This window comes from Hypanus sabinus, unplaced genomic scaffold, assembly GCF_030144855.1.
Source record: "Hypanus sabinus isolate sHypSab1 unplaced genomic scaffold, sHypSab1.hap1 scaffold_185, whole genome shotgun sequence".
NCBI classification, from domain to species: Eukaryota; Metazoa; Chordata; class Chondrichthyes; order Myliobatiformes; family Dasyatidae; genus Hypanus; species Hypanus sabinus.
In genome coordinates this window covers 410,119-430,685 of record NW_026779939.1, presented here as the reverse complement: position 1 = coordinate 430,685, position 20,567 = coordinate 410,119, and the positions used below count along the sequence as shown (strand labels likewise).

At 46.7% G+C, this 20,567-nt stretch overlaps 1 protein-coding gene across 1 annotated transcript; it reads left to right on the top strand.

The window, feature by feature from the left end:
• The first annotated feature begins 13,266 nt into the window (after positions 1–13,266).
• LOC132387433 (histone H2B-like) lies at positions 13,267–20,078 on the top strand. Its single transcript, XM_059959789.1, has 2 exons — positions 13,267–13,340; positions 19,667–20,078. The coding sequence occupies exons 1-2, from the start codon at positions 13,267–13,269 to the stop codon at positions 20,076–20,078; spliced, it is 486 nt and encodes a 161-aa protein (XP_059815772.1).
• The last annotated feature ends 489 nt before the right edge of the window (positions 20,079–20,567 follow it).

Here is a 20,567-nt window from a genome sequence, read left to right as displayed (position 1 = left end):
CCACGTGAGATCTTCGGGTATGTTGATGCCGAGGAACCTAAAGCTGTTTACCCTCTCAACCCCAGATCCATTGATGTCAATAGGGGTTAGCCCGTTTGATCACCAATCTGCACAGACTGTCGTCTCCCAGTTAGGAAGTTGAGGATCCAATCGCAGAGAGAACAGGTTCCGTAGCTAATTGATCAGGACTGTGGGAATGATGGTGTTAATCGCTGAGCTATTGTCAATGAACAACATGCTGACATAGGCAGCACAGATTAGGAAATTACTCCATATCTTTGTTCTAACGGTATGTGCCCGGTGGTCCTAGACTGCCCCACTATCGGAACTACCCTCCCCGCTTCATTCTAGGCTTTTCAATATTTGATCAGTTTCAGTGAGATTCCGTCATTCTTCTAAAGTCCAGAGAGTACAGGCCAAGAGCCATCAACCAATCCTTGTTCATTAACCCTTTTATTGTCAGGATCATTTTTGTGAACCTCCTCTAGACCCTCTCCTATGTGAGCATGTAGTTTTTTAGGTAAGGTGCCAAAAACTGTTCACAATACTCCAAGTGTGATCGGACCATTGCCTGATGAAGTCTGAGCTGATTTTATCATTAAATATATTTTCCAGTAATATCCCTCCCACTAATGTAAGAGTCACCCGGGTATATCCCTATCGCATTCTTAAAAAGAGGAAGCATTTTTGTCATTTTCCACTCTTCTGCATCCTGGCCTGTAATTAAAAAAGCATCAGGTTTAAGTTTCGTTAAATTTTTGTCCTTATTTTATCCCTCAAGCATTAGGTTTTCGAATGAATGTTCAAAGTAAATTTATTATCAAAGTACGTATACATTCTACAACTTTGAGGTTTGTTTCAAGCAGGCTGCCATAAAACAAAGAAAGCCAAAAGAACCCACCAATAAAATAAGAAGACCATCAAACACCCAATGTGCAGAAAGAAAGACAAATCCTGCAAACAATAAACACAAGCAAGTTCTGTAGCGTTTTGAACTGAAATGCTCAAAGAGAGTAAGTGCACAGATGCTTAGTTCAGTGCAGATTGGAGAAGTCAGCTGAACCAGTTGTCCTATTTTGCCATTTGAGTTATTATTAGTTTCTCGAGTACATTTATCCTGTACCTCCCTCATTGTTTCCACCTTTGCGGCTCTGCTGCCATCTCTGCCAGCATCTCATTCCAATTTACTTTAGCCAACTGCTCTCTCATACCACTGTTACTACCTTTACTCCACTGAAGCACTGCTATGTCAGAGTGTACTCTCTCCCTGTCCAATTTCAAGTTGAACTCAATGATACTGTGATCACTGCTTTCTAAGGGCTCTTTTACCTTATGTTCCCGAATTGCCTCTTGTTCATTAAATAACACACAACCCAGTATAGCTTATTCCCTAGTAGGCTCAATGACAAACTGCTCTGAAAAGCCATCTCTCAGGCATTCAAAACCTCACTCTCTTGAGATCTATTTCGTACCTGATTTTCCCAGTTGACCTGGATGTTGAAATCTCCAATAACATTGCCCGTTTGACATGCCTTTTCTCTTTCTTGTTGTAATCTGTGGTCCACATCCAAACAACTGTTGACCGCCTGTTTATAACTGCATCAGCGTCCATTTACACGTATTTTTTTTTAAACTCCACTCACAATGATTCAACATCTCTCCATCCTATGGCACGTCTTCCTACTGATTTGATACCATTCTTTAGCAGCAGAGCCAGGCCATCCCAATTGCCTACCTTCCAGTCCCTCTGATTTGTCTCACTTGGGCATTTAGCTCCCAACTATAAATATTTATCAGCTGTGATTCCGTGATGATCACATTATACAAGCCAATCCTTAACAGGGCAATAAGATTATCCACCTTATTTTTTATACTCTGTGCATTGATGTATAACACTTCGAATATTGGATTTGCTACCTTTATTGATTTGGCATCCATCTGCTGGCTGCAGTTATGTCCTGTCGTCTGCTCGCTCTTCCTGACAGAGTGACTGCATGCTATCTTTTCTTTCTTTACCAGCTGTCCTATCCTGAGTCCTTTCACACCAGTTCTCATGGCCCTGCCAAATTACTTTATACCTTGCCCAACAGCTCTAACAAACCAACAGTATGCCCAAAAAAATAAATCCCAGGGTTGCGTATGATGATAGAAATGTATTTTGATAATACATTTACTTTCAGCTTTCAACTTTGTATTAGAGAGCCGGGTGTTGTACTGGTTTGTGTCCTCACTAGCCAATGCAGTGCTCTGGCAGCTCAGTGTGCTTGGAATATGGTGTCAGTGATTTTACAGAAGTGTGTCCTTATCCCACAATTGATCTTATCCAACCAGGAGCTATGATGGTTCACTGGAGAATAGTATAAATTTTTTCAGAATATTACTGGTCACATGATCATTCTGGGATGATCTGGACTATTTGACCATCAAGTTTATAGCAACTCCTGCTGCAACGTTTCTACAGTCCCATTCCCCACTCTGTTCCCACAGCTCAGCAGGTTATTTCCACTGAAGGACCTGTCTAATTCCTCTTGGAACACTGGTTGTTCCTTCCACAACCTGGTGAGTCCCATATTTCCCAAGGCAAAGTCAAGAAATTCTCCCTCCCTGGTGGATCATCTACATACTGTTTCAGGAAACCTTGCTGAAAACACTTAACAAATCATGCCTCAATCAAGCCTCAGATGATAAGGGAGTCCCAGTCACTCTGGGGAGTTTATTCACTATAGATACTCTGTTGTTTTTACATCAGTCCAAAACCTGCCAAAATATCTGTTCCTCTCTCTTACTGGTTATCGGGAGCCCTACAGTATAATCCCATCACAGTGATTTCACTTTTTTCATTCCTGAGTTCCACGCACAGTGTCTCACTGGAGGAGCCTCCGGGATGACCTTGAATTTGTGACCTTCTGCCTGATCAGCAGTACAGCTCCCCAAACCTCATTCACCTCCCTCTGGACTGTCGGAACCTGAATCCTGGAATGTTTAGCTCCCAGTCCTGCCCTTCTCTGTAATGGCTGAATCACTGTGCCCTGTGCTAATTCTGACTCTAAGTACGTTTGCATTAACTGTTCCACACCCGGCACTGATACAAACGCACTTCAGACCCTCGGTGCCACTGTGTTCATTAACTTGGCCTAACTATGCAGTGGTGTACTGGGCCAGTGGCATCTGAGAATAAACTGATTAGAAAGGCTGGCTCTGTTATTGGAGTGAAACTAGACACACTGGAGGCCATGGTGGAACAAAGGACCCGACAGAAAATCCTGACAATTCTGGACAATGTTTCTCACCCTCTGCATGCCTCCTTGGCTGAACAGAGGAGCATCTTCAGTATCAGACTAACACCACTGCGCTGCTCCAAGGAGCGCTGCATGAAGTCATTCTGACCCTGGGCTCTGTAATGAGTCAACCTGTAGCCGGGGAAGTGATGACACCCCTCATGTCAGACTGTTTGTGGTAATTTTTTATTCTTTCTCTTACTTCTAATTTTGTTTATCTGCTACTGAGACACTGCAATTTGTTTGTTTGTCTACTCTTCCCATCGCCTCTCCTGAAAAAAACTCAATGATCTATGTAACTAACCTGCACCAGCTTGTTAGCCACACATATAACTGTACCACCTGTTTATTTCTTCCCTCGCTAGCAGGTGACACTGGAATTACCCCCACCACCCCCCAAGAGATTCTGCTTAACTTTTTCCCGAACTCTCTAAGTCTCTTTGCAGGACTTTGACTCATTTGTTTGAACCGATATGGACGCGTCCTCTGGTTGCTCACCCTGCCCTTCCAGAATGGCCTGTAATTGTTCAGGTACATCCTTGGCTCTGGTACCAGGGAGGTAATGCACCATCCTACAGTCTCTCTCCTTGCCACAGATACGCCTGTCTGTGACCCCGGCTAAAGACTCCCCCGTCACTAAGGCTCACCAAGAACACAGAACAGTACAGCACAGGAAGAAGCCCTTCTTCCCATGATGTCTCTGCTGAACACGATGCCAAATGAAACTAAATCTCTTCAGCCTGTGTATAATTCATGTGCTTCAATTCTCTGAATATTCATGGCTTATCTAAACCCCGATTAAATGTCATTATCATATCTGCTTCCAACACCACCACCCCCCCATGGCAGCCGAAACCTGGCCCTCTCCGCTCTCTGTACAGAAACAGAAATCTTACCTGCCCTGAAATCCAACGTTAAATTCTCACCCTGCCATTTTAAAGCTGTGCCTTCTCGTATTTGATATTTCTAGCCTGGGGAAGTGATTCGGACTGTCTACCTTGTCTGCACCTCTCAAAGTTCTAAAAACTTCAGTCTGGTCTCCCCTCAGCCTCCCTCACTCCAGGGAAAACAGTCCCAGTCGGTCTGATCTTTCCTTGTAACTCCAGGCCCCAGTCCAGGTAACATTCCTGTGAATCGTTTCTGCACCTTTCCAGCTTAGTCACATCCTTACTGTCGTGGTGACCAGAACTGCACAGGGTACTCCTGGTGTTGTTTAATTATTGATTTGTACAACTGTAATGTGACGTCCCAACTCTTCTCAGAGTCTTTGCCGATGAAGTTAAGCATGACGTGCACCTTCTTCCACACCTTGACTACCTGTGCTGGCACTTTCCGGGAACTATGAACCTGTGCCTCAGGTTTATCTTTTCATTAACACTCCTGAGGACCCTGTCATTCACTGGGTATGTCCTGACCTGCTTTCACTTCCCAAAATCCATTATTGTGTGTTTGTTTGACTCTGTAACAACACTTCTCTGTTTCTCTGCCTTAGTGCCCCAGCAATAAATGTGAATGAACGATGCACCTCTGAACCTTGGTCATATATGGTCCTATGACATAACTACTGGAGTGTCCCAGCAACCTGCTTTGGACCTTCACTGCACCCATCTCTATTTTGTTTTGCAGGCAGCACCTCGACCCCTCTCTATTTCTCTCATTGACAATTTATCTCCACATAAATAGTAGTGACTTTTGATTCCTCGTACCACGTCATCACACTTCACACATTAAACTCCATTTACCAAGTATTCTGCTCACTAGCTTCCCCATATCCTGTTGGAGAGACTAAATGTCCAATCAGAACATGCCCATACCACATTCCCTGTCGTTGACAATCATGGATTCCTCACCCTCTGCCACTCCTCCAGGTCATTAATATCAATATTAAATAATGGAGGGTCCAAAGCAGGTTGCTGGGACACTCCAGTAGTTATGTCATCCCAACCTGAAACAGACCTGTTATTCTGTCTCAGTATCATAACCAGTCTTCAGTCAATATTAACTCACTTCCATCCCAGGACTGAGATCAGGTCTTGTGCACCAGCTTTCATGTGGCTCCTTGGCAAATGGCTCCTGACAATCCAAAATCTCTACTTCTCCAACTTCCCCTGTAAAGTCTCAAATCTCTGGTATGTTTGTCAAACATGACTTAACATTCAATAACTCAGGTTACAGAGACAAAAACCAGGTTCCAGATGGACAGGGCGGTGAAGAGGCTTTTGGAACACTAACCTTCAGTCAGGGCACCGAAAATAGAAGCTGGGATGAAATGGTGCAGTTGTACAACATGTTGGTTTAGCCGCATTTCATAAATAGTGTTTAGCTTTTGTAACTGTGCTATATGACTGCCACCACTGAGCTGGAAAGAGTGCAGAGGTGATTTACGGGGATGTTACTGGATCTCGAAAGACTGATTTGTGGAAAGTATTTTGGACAATTTTCCCGGGAATGTTGGAGAATGAGTGGCGATATTGCAGAGGTGCATAAAATTATAAGGGGCCTGGGTTGGGTCAAATAACAAACTTTTTGCCAGGGTAGGGGAATCAGGAACTGGAGGGCATTGGTTTGAGATGAGATTGAATAGGAACCTGAAGGGCAACTTTTCCACACACACAGGCTGATCAGTAAATGGAATGAGCTGTCAAGGGGAGTGTTTGAGTCATATACATTAAAAAAGTAATTGGACAGGTAGATGGAAAGGAAAAGTTTTCAAGGATATGGGCTAAATGCAAGGAAATGGGACAAGGTGGAGGATAGCCTTGTTCATAATGTGGTGGTGAGGGGGTTACTGACCACAAGCTCAGATGGGAACTTTGGTCAGTGTGGACCATTTGGGCTGAGGGGTTCCTGTAAGAATCTAACTGTAAGCCCTGTTGACTTAGTTCAGTACATTAGACTTTTCCAAATGACTTGTTATTTCTTCACAGATTATAGACTCCAGTAGCTGAAGTGAAGCTAACTGGACGACAGTCACTTGCTTTTTATCTTCCACCCTTATTCAACAATGGTTTTCAACTCCACTGGGACCTTCTGTAACACAGTGAGTTTTGACAGACTTCGGTGTCTCTACTTTCTCTCCAGCCTTCAGTGCCGGTCCTTGGGACCTGGTAATGTTTGTTTTTTGTCCTGTTAGCTTCTCCCTCGTGATGGCGGTTATTACACATTATTGCACAATGTTGAAATGTCACCATCAGATATCTGTGTCCCCACTGTGAACACTAATTCCCTGTCGGTCCTATGTTCAATGCAAGCTGGTAATCATGCGACTACTCGGGTGCCTGACTCCATCGGTCTCTGCTGTTGCTGTGAATTCATCAGCTGCATGGAGAGCAGGAGCCACTGCATGGGCAACAGCTTGCTTTACGTATCGTACTACCCTGGCTTGTATATTGACTTTCACAGTGAGGGTACAATATCCATGGTCGACCCTGACTAGCAGTGCGCCATTACCAACAGGTCTGTCTGTAGCCTTCTCTCTTCCCACGATGAGGCCAAATAGAGGCTAGCCAAACAACACCTCATATTATGACTGTGTAGCCTCCAATCCTGATGACATGAACATTGATTTCTCCAATTCCGGATATCACTGCACTCTGTTTCCCTCATTCTGTTGCCATTTAACCCCTTCACTTCTCCTCACACAGCCTCATGACCCGCCCATCATCTCTCTCAGGTTCTTCAGCTCCTTCATGTCATCACGTGGTCCAACATTCTGACCTATTAGATTACTTTCTCTTCCTCTCTTTGTCTTTTCTGTCTGTCACCCAGCTCCTCACATCATCATCCCTCCACAAACCACACACCCCACTCACTTGTCCTCCTCCCCCTCCCCCAACACCTTATTCTGGCTATTGTCCCTTTCTGTCTCATCCCGATGAAGGTTCGCAGCCCGAAATGTCGACTGTTTGCTGAGTTCCTCCAGCATTTTATGTGTGTTTGCTTCAGTCTGTGTATTGATTAAACTAATCCAACAGGTACAGTGGAAGAGGAATTAGTGGAGTTGTCAGAGACAGTTTCTTACAGCAGTATCTTACCCAGGAACAGGACATTTCAGATGTAATCTGTGTAATGAGGTGGGATTACAGAGAGTCCTGGTGGTGAAGGGTCTGTGAAGATGTGATCACAATGAGGGAGAACTCCGGAGCCAGATTGAGGGTCCAGGTTTGAGGTCAGGGTTTTCCTTCCACTAGATAAGCTGCCAAGCATGGTTGACGAGCCCATCTGCCCATAGCAGTTGGTTATATGATGCTCCTAAACAGATTTGCACCTTCCCCCAACACTAGAAACAGTTCCGTCGGGCTTAGTAGCTAAGCCAAATGTTAATGTCAGCAGCTGGCTTTAGCTGACGGAGGCAATTTGAGGCGCACACCATTGGGAGCATTTAATGGGAAGTGGGAGCTTGCCCCATAACCAACCCATCACAGATTAAGACAGCTGTAAGACACCGATATGCTGGTATGTGAATGGGAAACTCAGTTGGAATGGGTTGCCACCGGCAGATCGTGGTTGTTGCAGCACTCAGAGCAAAGTTACTCGATGCAGCAGTACTCCAATCTGCTTCTGATTATATCTCTCCTGAACATCACAGCTCCATTCTCATCTCTCTTGGATATTTCACTTTTTGTGTTTTATCCCATCGGGAGGAGCTCCTGGGGATCTTGAGACCATTCCTCCCCGTGTCTTCTTTCCCTCCCCTTTCTCATCACTGTCCCTACATGTAAAGTGCATATGAAAGGTATTCATGCCCCTTGGAAGTTTTCATGTTTTATTGTTTTACAATATTGAGTCACAGCAGATTAAATTTGGCTTTTTCTTACTGATCAACAGAATAAGTCTCTTGTGTCAAAGTGAAAACAGATCTCTACAAAGTGCTCTAAATTAATTACAGATATAAAACACAAAATAATTGTCTGTATATGTATTCACCCCCATTAATGTCACACACCAAATCATCTCTGGTGCAGCCAGTTGGTTTCAGGAGTTACATTATCAGTTAAATGGAGATCACCATGTGCAGTCAAGGTGTTTCAATTGATTGTAATAAAATTACACTACTGTTGTTAGTCAGTATCCCCGCAAAAACTAGACCATGAAGACAAAAGAACACTCCTAGTAGCTCTGCATAAAAGCTTATTCAAAAGTGCGTCAGGAGATTGATACAAGAATATTTTCAATTCACTCAATACCCTTGGACCAGTTCAGTCATAGAAACAAAAAATCCTACAGCACAGTACAGGCATTTCAGCCCACAATGTTGTGCCAAACCTTCCCCTACCTCAGAAATTACCAGGCTTAACTATAGCCCTCTATTTTGCTAAGCTCCATGTACCTATCTAAAAGCCTCTTAAAAGACCCTATCGTATCCGCCTCCACCGCCATTGCCGGCAGCCCATTCCACGCACTCACCACTCTCTGAGTAAAAAAAAACTTAACCCTGGCATTTCCTCTGTACCTACTCCCCAGCACCTTAAACCTGTGTCCTCTTGGGGCAGCCATTTCAGCCCTGGGAAAAAGTCTCTGACTATCCACATGATCAATGCCTCTCATCATGTTGTACAACTATATCAGGTCAGCTCTCATCCTCCTTCGCTCCAAGGAGAAAAGACCATGTTGATTCAACCTATTCTCATAAGGCAAGCTCCCCATTCCAGGCAACGTCCTTGTAAATCTCCTCTGCACCCTTTCAATGGCTTCCACATTTTTCCTGTAGAGAGGCAACCAGAACTGAGCACAGTACTCCAAGTGGGGTCTGACCATGGTCACGTATAGCTGCAACATTACCTCTCAGCTCCTAAATTCATTCCCACGATTGATGAAGGCCAATACACCATACGCCTTCTTAACCGCGGAGTCAACCTGGGCATCTGCTTTGAGCATCCTATGGACTCAGACCCCAAGGTCCCTCTAATCCTTCACTCTGCCAGAAGTTGACCTACCTGGACGTGGTCCATTCCCTGTACGTTTGTATGCCTGTCTTAATACAGGACTCCCTTACTCTTATACTCCACACCCTGACCAGTGGGGACCAGCATTCCGTATACCTTAACCCGTTGTTTTGCCACGTTCTGAGAACTATGTGCCTGGATCCCAAGATCCCCAAGATCACTCGTTTCATCAATGCTGTGAAGGGGTCAATCATTAACATTATACTTCCTTCTTCCATTTGATCTCCCAAAGTGCAATAACACATTCTCTCCCAGATTAAGTTCATTCTGCAATTACTCTGCATATGTTTGTGATCTAAGTCCCACTGTGTGCATTGATCAATAGTTACACTGTCCACAATTCCACCAATCTTGCTGTCACATGTAAACTTGTAAACCTTCCATCAACATTTTCATCCAAACATTGATATATATCAGAAACAACTTAATTCCCAGCATCAGGCCTCGTGGATCACCTCTGCACACGGACTTCCAGCCCTACATAGACTTCTATGAGGAATCCATTTCTGAATTGAAATTAAAATCTATATTGAATCCCACTAAGGTCTACAGAGATCATGGTCACAGTCTTGCCTTCATCAAGCACCAAGGTGTTGGGACTGATTCTTTTTACGTTATCTGTCAATGATTTCTTTGCCCATTCTCTTCATCTGCCAGTCCTTCCCTATTTCCTGAAAAATACCTGCGCCTCCACCTGTCTCTTACAACCGTATAACAATTACAGCCCGGAAACAGGCCACCTCGGCCATTTTAGTCTATGCCGAACACTTACTCCCACCTGATCCCAGCGACCTGAACTCAGCCCATAACCCTCCATTCCCTTCCTGTCTATATGCCTATCCAAATTGACGATGGATTTGATGGATTTGTTGCAAAACTTGCAGATGATATGAAGAGACAAGTGGAGGTGCAGGTATTTCTGAGGAAATAGAGAAGGACAGATGGATGAAGAGAATGGGCAAAGAAGTGGCAGATGGAATACAGAACTGGGAAGTGTATGGTCATGCACTTCAGTTAAAGAGATATTAGGGTTGACTATTTTCTAAATGGAGAGAAGATACAAAAATGAGTTGCAGAGGGATTTTGGAGTCATTGTGCTGGTTCTCTAAAGGTTAATTTGCAGGTTGAGTCTGTGGTGAGGAAGGCAAATATGATGTTAGCATTCATTTCAAGAGGATTAGAATATAAAAGCAAGGATGTAATGATGAGACTTTATGAAGTACTGGTGAGGTCTCACTTGGAGTATTGGGAGCAGTTTTGGGCCCTTTATCTTAGGAAGGATGAGATGGAACTGGATGGGTTTCAAAAAAGATTCTCACAAATGATTCCAGGATTAAACAGCTTGTCATATGAAGAGTGATTGATGGCTCTGGGCCTTTATTCCCTGGAAGTTAGAACAATGAGTGATGACTAATTGAAACCTATCAAATGGTGAAAGGCCTTGATAAAGTTGATATGGAGAGTATGGGAATGTTTAAGTCCAGAGGACACAGCCTCAGAAGAGAGGGGCTCACTTTCAGATTGGAGATGAGGAGGAATTTCTTTAGAGTTGGTGAATCTGTGGAATTCATTGCCACAGGCGGCAGCTGTGGAGGCCAGGACTTTAGGTATTTAAGGCAGAGCTTGATGGATTCTTGAATGGTCAGTACTGGAAGGGGTACAGGGAGAAGGCAGGAGATTGGGGCTGAGAGGAAAAATGTATCAGCCAATATGAAATGACAGAGCAGACTCGATACGCCAAATGGCTTAATTCTACTCCTATATCTAATAATCTGTATCACCACCACCGAAACCTCGATCAATTTTGTCAAGCGTGATCTGCCCACACAAAACCATGCTGATTGTCACTAAGCAAGCCATGCCTTTTCAAATGTGGATAAATCCTGTACCTCAATTTCAAACTCGGATCTGCTGGTCTTTAAACAGCTCCCGCACGTCAGATGTGGACTTGTCTGACGGTGGCTGCTCCCAATCAATGCCCCTTGGCTTCTGTCTTACTCCCAACTAACTTGCACTCCTGCAATTCAGTACCTTCATACAAGATCTGATTTTATTCTTCCTCATCACTAAGAAAGAAAATAAGATCCCAGAATATTCACTGACTCTTAGCTGTCAGCTGGCCTGGCTCATTTCCCAAAACTAATTCCTCCTGTCTGTTGTCTCCTCTGGTTGGGCTCTGTACATAACGTTTCAAACACTCTTCAGATTCAGTGAAGAAATCTTGTGCATCTTAGTATTGAGCAAGATCCAATCAATTCTAGGGAAGATAAAAGTCCCTGCACTGGTCAGTGGGGTCCAATATGATAATCCTATCAGTGTAACTGCAGATTGCCTCTGCAAGTGAGCCTTCCAGTTCGTTGGGACATTCCCAGTGGGGTAACCTCTGCTCCTGCTAAATCCACCCTACCCCAACTCACGTGTAGGACAATGAAAGCCAGGAATGTTGAGCTGCCAGCCTTATCCCTCCGACAACATAATGTTGAAATAAGCTCATTTCAGCCCATCAGTTCCAGCATGTTTATTAGCTCTCGTTCTTTCCAGACGGTCTTGTCATACGTATATTCTCCCACTTACTACTCGAGTTCAAACTCTGTCAAGTGACACCATTAAACCTCCTGGTGAGGAATTTGGTTCCCCTCCGGTTCAGATGCAAATGGCCTTGTTTGTCCCGGTCTCCCACCTGCCTGGAAGGGAGCCCATTGATCCATGAATCTGAAGCCCTCGCTCCTGCATCAGATCATCATCAACATATTAAAGTTATGGAATTCTCACCACACCAGCACATAGTTTGTGGCAGAATTCCGAGATTGCAATGCTGGAAGTCCTGCTTTTTTCTGAGTTCCCAAAAATCACTTCGTAGGACCTCATTCCTGCTCGTTTAACCCCTTCCGTGTAGCAAGAAGAAAGCACCCCGCTCGATGTACTCGTTCCATCTTCCCTTTGAGAGGCGTTGTAGCTGAAGCCTCAACCACTGTGGTGAACTATGTACCTGTCTGGACACGCCCCCTTCTGACTGCTCCTGTGGCTCCTCCCACAGGCCCCTGTATAAAGGCGATCGAGGTCTGATCCTCTGCCTCATTCTCCAGGATGTAGTATGATGGTCACTCGCTGCTGGTTCCTTCTTCAGTCAATAAAAGCCGATATCTTGCCTTTCGTCTCAGAGTGAGTTATTGATGGTGCATCAATTTTATTGACTGGAAGTTTTAAAACATGGAAACCGTTTTACGTCCGGAAAGGTTGGATTTGGACACTCAAGACCCTGAAGCAGCTCTCGCTTTTGAACACTGGCTTGCATGCTTCCAATCATACTTGGAGGAGGTTCGTACAACTGAAACCGCCGTTATGCACAGAATTCTCCTCTCGAGGGTCACTCCAAAAGTTTATTCCATTAGCCGGGACCTGCCGACCTACGAAGGGGCACTGGACGCCCTCAACAGACAGTACGTGCGGCATGTGAACACCGTCTACGCAAGACATCGTTTAGCTACAGCGGCCTGGAGAATCGAGCGCGGAGTTTCTCCGAGCACTACAGACACTCGTCCGAGCTTGTGACTGCAAGACGCTCGCGGCAGAACAACATGCGGAGCTGCTAGTGCGAGACGCCTTGGTGACGGGACTGAGGTCAGTGTACGTGCGCCAGCGACTGCTGGAACAATCCGATCTTACCTTACGCTCGGCGATCGAGACGGCCAACGCTCTGGAAGCTGCGCTGCACTACGCCGACGCTGTCCAGTCGCGCGATTCCCCGCCGGTTCCGTGGACGCATCCGACCCCGCCACCGCCGGGTCCCGCGAGCGAAATCGACGCTGCCAGTGCGATTCCACCAGCTCCCCGAACCCGACCATGGCGGTGGCCCGTCAGAAGCCTGTGCTTTGTTATTTCTGCGGCCTCAAAATACACCCCCGAAAACGCTGTCCAGCGCGAGAAGCGACCTGCTCCAGCTGCGGAAAGCGGGGCCATTTCGCCGAGGTCTGTAAGTCTAAACTGCGAGCGGAGTGCAGCACTGCTAGTGAGACGTGGGGGCCGCCATCTTGCATGCCCGGATGTTGGCGGTCTTCTTTGTCCGCGTCAGCATGCCCCACCCCCGACCCTCGGATGCTTTCCGGGTTCCCCGGATGTGAGCGGCCATCTTTGTCGACGTCACCATACCCCGCCCCCGACCCTCGGATGCTTACCGGGTACCCCGGATGTGGGCGGCCATCTTTGTTGGCGTCAGCATGCCCCGCGCCCGACCAGCCGATGCTTACCGGGTACCCCGGCGGCTCGTCTCTGGCCACTGTGACCCTCGACCAAAGCGCCCCACACCAGCTTGCAAGTTCAATGATGGACATCCGGGTGGAGGGGCACAGGACTACATGCCTGTTTGACACGGGCAGCACTAAGAGTTTTATTCACCCGGACACAGTGCAACGCTGCGGACTCGCAACACGGCCAGTAAGTCAGAAGATCCATTTGGCTTCTGGGTCGCATTCCACAGACATCCCGGCGGGTTGTGTAGCGACATTGGTGGTGCAAGGCACAGCATATCGGAACTTTGCGCTGCTGGTCATGCCTAATCTGTGCGCACCTGTGCTATTGGGGCTGGACTTCCAGAGCCATCCCGAAAGTGTGACTGTGGTATATGACGGGCCCCTCCCACCACTCACTGTCCGGAATCCTCAGTTCTGTGGAACTTCATCACTGCTGACCACACACACACACAGCGGCACACACATCCCATCCAGCACGACAGCTGCGCTACCGACACCACTTGCAGTCTCTCCACTCTCCAGGTCCCTCCCCCACCGTTGTCAGCCAACCTGACCCCGACTGTAAACCTGTGACGACTAAAAGCAGGCGGTACAGTGCGGGGGACAGGGCCTTCACTCAGTCAGAGGGGCAGTGGCTGCTCAGGGAGGGGATCACTGAGCCAAGCACAAGCCCTCGGAGTGCCCAGGTGGTTGGATGGCGGCCCCAACCCCCCCTCACGAACTCCTATTCTCTTTTCCCAGGAAGTCTGTCACTGGGACCACTCTACCTGTTTGGCTGACGTCCCCGGGGCCAGTGCTGCTCCGGAAACATGTGAGCAACAATAAATACTCCCCGCTGGTCGAGAGGGTTCACCTTCTGCATGCGAACCCCCAGTATGCCGACGTGGTTCTACCTGATGGGCGGGAGGACACGGTCTCCATCCGCGACCTGGCGCCCGCAGGTGCAGCAGACCACTACCCTGAACACTCTCCGGTAACTATGAACCCTGTACCCGAGGTGACACCGCGCTCACCAGGCCCTACATAGACTCCTCATGACACCTATGTACCAGGTGCCTCGCACATGCATGAGCTGGAACCAGCACAACCTCCGTCTCCTGTGCAATCACCAATATCGCCGGCATCGGTGCAATCACAGCCGGTGCTACGTAGATCGCAGCGACAGATTCGACCACCTGATAGACTTGACCTGTAAGAAACTTCGCCACATGAGTACACGTTTAAACAAAGTGTAGGGGGGGGGGTGGTGAATGTGGTGAACTATTTGCCTGTCTGGACACGCTCCTCCCACAGGCCCCTGTATAAAGGCGATCGAGGTCTGATCCTCTCCCTCATTCTCCAAGATGTAGTATGATGGTCACTCGCTGCTGGTTCCTTCTTCAGTCAATTAAAGCCAATATCTCGCCTTACGTCTCAGAGTGAGTTATTGATGGTGCATCAACCACCTCACACCAGCTCCTCAGCCACCACTTTACCTGGGGTTTAGAAGGCGCCAGAAGCGTGGTCTATATATCCTAATATCAGTCTTATCCTGTTCCTCTATGTGACCGGACTTTCATTTCCCTCGCGACCCAGAGGAACAATTGTTCTGATGAATTAACCCTCTTATCACTGGAAGTGACTGCCCCCTCGCCCACCAACTGCTGTGTGTGAGGGCGCTCGCACTGGTCACGGGGCCGGGGAGCGACAGACCGAGTTTCTCGGGTATTTCCGGAATGGAAAAGCACTTCCTATAATTTAAAGCATGAGAATCAGCAAAATTCCAGAAAACCTTCAGTGTGTACGTGTTGTGTGAGGGAGTTTTTTTTTCCGCTCGAGCGCTGTGCTGCGGATAGGAAATTGCCGGGCCAAGTAAAGTGAAGGCGGAGAACAACACAAAGACTCTTCTAAGAGCCACCCAACACCTCACAGAGGGAGCCGTGTCCACAACCTTTTAATTATTTTTATCGATATATTTGGCTTAGTTACTTTTGAAGCAGATTAATCCATGATACAATTAATGGTAAATAACATGAAAAAGTAATCAAGCACCGTTGCTGGGTGCTGTGAAATTGGCGGGCGATTTGAAATTAATCCTGCGCCGATCACACTGTATTCTGATTGCATGAAGTCCGACAGCCAGTAAATTCCTAGGAATCTTTCACTATGTACGTGGTGTGTGAGGGAGTTTTCTTTCCCCTCTCTGGAGCTCTGTGTTTCGGATAAACCATTGGATATTGCCGGGCTTAGTAAAGTGAAGGCGGAGCTGGACGATGAGAGGCCGCTCTCGGCTCTGTCCGTCACTCTGACTCTGTCCCCTCACCTCCCCGCTCTGTCTCTCTGTGTGTTTCTTGGGCAGTAGTAGTGGCAGAGGATTGGAGGATGGGTTATGTTATCCAGTAACTTGGGAAAGGATCGAAGGAAAACCAAACATTGTTCAGATTCTGGAGGGTCTCGGCCTGAAACGTCGGCTATTTACTGTTTCTCACAGATGCTGCCTGGCCTGCTGAATTCCCCCAGCACTGTGCGTGTATCGCTGCAAGGAAAAGCCTGGGAGCTGAGTCAGGTCTGCTGCTGCAGTTCAATCATTAAAGACTCGGCTGACAATGTCAATGCCCGGCTCAGCAAATATGCAGATCCCTTTAAAGTGTGAAAAAATGTAACCAGCAATACAACAGGACGGTGATCAATGAGCTCAGTGATTTGAGGAATGTGAGATAGAAACATGGAAAATAGGTGCAGGAGTAGTCCATTCTGCCCTTCGAGACTGCAAACAAGAACAAGAGATGTTCCATTGTCATTCACGAACCAGGGCAGAACTGCCGTGGGGAATGGTCGGTCCCTGGGAGTGCTGTAAAACAGAGATATCGGGGTGCAGATATCGAATTCCTTCAAAGTGTAAACACAGGTAGACCGGATGGTGAAGAAGGTGTTTGCCACACCAGCATTCATCGGGAGAGTATTGGACACTAGGCCGTGACGTCACATTACAGCTTTCCCAGCCTTGGGGAAACGACTCTTGGAGCATGACGTACATTTATAGTTGCCCTCTGAGCAGAGGGTGACATTAAACTGGAGAGGGTGCAAAAGGGATTTAACATTAGGCTGGATAGGCTGAAAATTCCTCAACAGAGTGTATATGACATTAGACAGGTTGATAAAATAATGGCAGACATTGATATGGTCAGTAGTGAATCTGTTATCTCCAGGGTCATGGAGTTGGAAGCTAGAGATTCCAGGTATAAAGTGAGAGAGGGAAGATTTAAATGGGACCATGAGGAGCAGGTTTTGTACACAGAATGCGCTATTTACATGGAACAAACTACCTACAGTGATGATATAGGTGGGCACCATTGCAATATCTCTTGCACTGTGGAGAGGGAAGTTTCACAGGGACATGGGCCAAATGTAGGTAACTGAGAATGGTTTTGTTTGTCCACTTTGTCAGCATGGATGTGTTGGGCTGAAGGGCCTAATTCTGTGCTGCACAACTCAGTGACAACGTCTGTTGCTCTGGCAGAGCGGGACGGACAGTGTCAGTAGTGAGAAGGTTTGGGGGATGTAGAGAGGAGAGTGAATGGTTGAGGATGGGGCGGATGGAATAGAATGTGGGGAAAAGTGAGATCACCTATTCCCAGGATCAAACTGTAAGAATCATTTCCACACGGGGATGTTCAAAGGGACCTGGGTGTCATTGTAAACAAATCACTTGAGTTAACATGCAGTTACAACAAGTAATGAGAGGGGCAAACAGTACTTTGTCCTGTGATCCAGGAGGTGTGGAGAAGAGGGGTACAGATATCTCACTGGGTTCGATAGGGTCCTGGTGAGAGCACACCTTGAATGTAGTGTCCGTGTTTGGTCACACTTCCTCAGGAAGGATATCCCTGCAATAGAGGGTGTGCAGTGACTGTTCCCCACACTGACTGGGCTGGTTCCAGGGATGGAGGTTTGGTTATGTGAGACGACAGTGAGTGGACCGGGTCTGTATTTCTTGCAGTCAATGAGAAAGCGAGGAAACAGTTAGATTCTTTCAGGATGTGACAGATAGTAGGCAAAGAGTATCTTTCCCCTGAATGAGAGTTCCAAAACTGAGGAAAATACCCTCAGAATGAGGTGTAAATCGCAAACACGAGAGAATCTGCTGATGCTGGAAATCCAAAGCAACACAAGATGCTGGTGGAACTCATCAGTACAGGCAGCCTGTATGACGAAGAGTAAACAGTTAACACTTCGGGCCAAGCCCAAAGCATCATTACTCTTTTACATCAGAATGAGGTGACATGCATTCAGGATGGAAATGGAATGATATCTCTTTAATCAGAAAACTTCTGTATTTGCTGTATAAGTTATCTGGAGCCTCAGGTGCTGGGTTGTGTCAAAGCTGAGATCACCAGTCTCTGGGAGAGTTTTCGTCACTCAGTCCATAAGACCACAAGATATAGGAGCAGAATTCAGCCATTTAGGCCATCGAGCCCGCTCTGCCATTTCATCATCACTGATCAATTTTTCCTCATACCTCTTATCTTCCCTTGTATCCCTTTATGCCCTGACCACTAAAGAATCTATGAATCTCTTGCCTTTACCCAGTGATTTGACCTCTCCTGCTGCCTGTGGCAAAAAATTCCACCGATTCACCACTCTCTGGCTGAAGGAATTCCTCCTCCTCTCCATTCTGGAAGGATATTCTATTTTGAAGCTGTGTGGTCTGGCTTTAGACACTCCCACCACAGGAAAAATCCTCTCCACATCCACTCATTCAAGCCCTTCCACTATTTGATAGGTTTCAATTCGGTAACCCTTCTTTCTCCAACGTCACGGGGAAGAGAGGCCCAGAGCTAGGAAACGCTTTTCATATGACAAGCCATTTAATCCTGGTAAAATTCTCCATTTGTGACGTCATGTCAGCAGAAAAAGTTCTGGATTTCAGAGATTTTTGTATTTTGGAATTATGGACAAATCTGCAAACCTCAATCATTAACCCATGCTATCCCAGGCACACAGATGCAAAATAAAGACAGATGTAAATTTAAAGCAGGAAAGTGGAACCTTACGAGGAGGTGAAGCCTGATTACAAGGCCTCAGAGCATTGTACTCTCCAAATGGTCAAAATACAGCCAAGTAACAAGGTCTAAAATACCCACAACTTGCAGAATTACAGTGCCTCTGATTATCTTGGTCCATGGGATAAACACAAGCTGGGTCTGATCAACCCTGGCTCGGTCACCTGGGCAAGAGAGTCTCATGATTAATGACCCGAAACCCCCAATGACCCCAGGTTGCAGTACTGATGATGTGTCCCTTTGCACACCCGGTTCTTTAAGCCAAGTGGGAGTCAGGCCACGTTAATGAAAGGCATCGGCTAGATTAAAGTGGCTCCACTACACTACCCTATCCACCATAGTCCCACATATCTCACCATACTAAACTCCACAGCTTTATCTCTTCCAGCCTGGCATATACATCCACCAGCCCTACCCTCAAACCCAATCCTAAGAAGGGGCACCCACCCCTTCTAACCCTGGCCACACACCCACAAACTCGAAGACTAGTGTAAGGAGGAGTAAGATCCAACAAAGGCAAGTGTTGGACCTGGTGGATGAAGGCATGGGCCGGATCAAAGTGGCAGCGTTGCGTGACACTGAATCGAGAGTGACGAGATGAAGAAGGACAAGAGGGGTGATTCTCCGACTGCCCGCATAAGCTCTTTGTTATTTTGATTTTCTTCTGATAGTCCTCTGTCTATTTGAATATGTTGGTATAATTCATATTTAATTCCAGTGTTTCTTGTCAATGTTGTGTCTGATGAAATGTGTCTGTGATGCTGCTACAAATCCGTTGTTCCTTTCACCTGTGTGCATAAATAAACTCGAATTGAACTTTACTTTGAAATGTCCAAATCTCTCCTTCGCTCTCCTGCTGCCCTGTGTCATGAACTGAACGTCTTCGTGTTTAATTTTACAATATTTCATCTAATTTTATTTTCGTACTGCTTTTGAAATTTGCGTTTCCCTTTTCAATTGCAGCCCGCACCCCCGCCTGTCTCTGCCCTCTGTCCTTCCTCCTGTATTAAACGCAGCGCGAACCGTCACACATTGGTGCCGCTTCCCATCCCCCAGCGTTCCGCTTGGTGATTCCTTTCTCCAAGCAGCCAATCGGAATGCTCAGCGTCGCCATTCTAATTAACATACCATTTTGTGCGCTGCCCATTTAGTCCGAGCTCCGAACAGTTTCTGATTATTATTGTGTTTGAAACCGACGGGGAACTGCCTGATCCACTGAAACCCGCTCCCAAGAAGGGCGCCAAGAAAGCTCTGTCCAAACCGGCGAGCAAGTCTGGCAAGAAGCGCAAGAGGTCGAGGAAGGAGAGTTACAAAGTGCTGAAGCAGGTTCACCCCGACACCGGCATCTCCTCCAAGGCCATGAGCATCATGAATTCATTCGTGAACGATATCTTCGAGCGCATCGCGGGTGAGGCTTACCGCCTGGCCGACTACAACAAGCGGTCCACCATCAGCTCCCGGGAGATCCAGACCGCCGTGCGCCTGCTGCTGCCCGGGGACCTGGCCAAGCACGCCGTGTCCGAAGGAACAATGGCAGTGACCAAGTACACCAGCTCCAACTGAAGACGTTTACTGACAAAACAAACGGGAAAATCAAAGGATCATTTAAGAGCCACTCACGCTTTCATTAAAAGAGTTACAAAATATTGAGCCATGGACTTGAGGTAAGTTTGAAAATTGCTTTTTGATGCGCTCATTCAGAATCTTATCTCCGTTACTCAGAAATTGCTGTCCACTATTCAGCAGAATCCCGATTTCTCTGTTACATTCCTGCGTACTGCACAGGCACGGAATCGTGACGCACCCCTTCCCTGTCATTTCCTCTCGGTCATCAGGTTTCTCTGAAGAAGACACTAATTGTTGCTTCTGGTTTAATTACCGTGGAGAATGCGGTTCTTTGAGTTTTGTCCCATTTTGGTTACTTCTCTTAACCCCATTCCAACACGAGTGCTGAACACTCACGGTTTGTTCAGACTGTATTTGTTAAAGCTCCACTTTCTGAAGGGCCATCCGCTGGTAAACTGACTTGAGTTTACACAATGACCGTCCGCG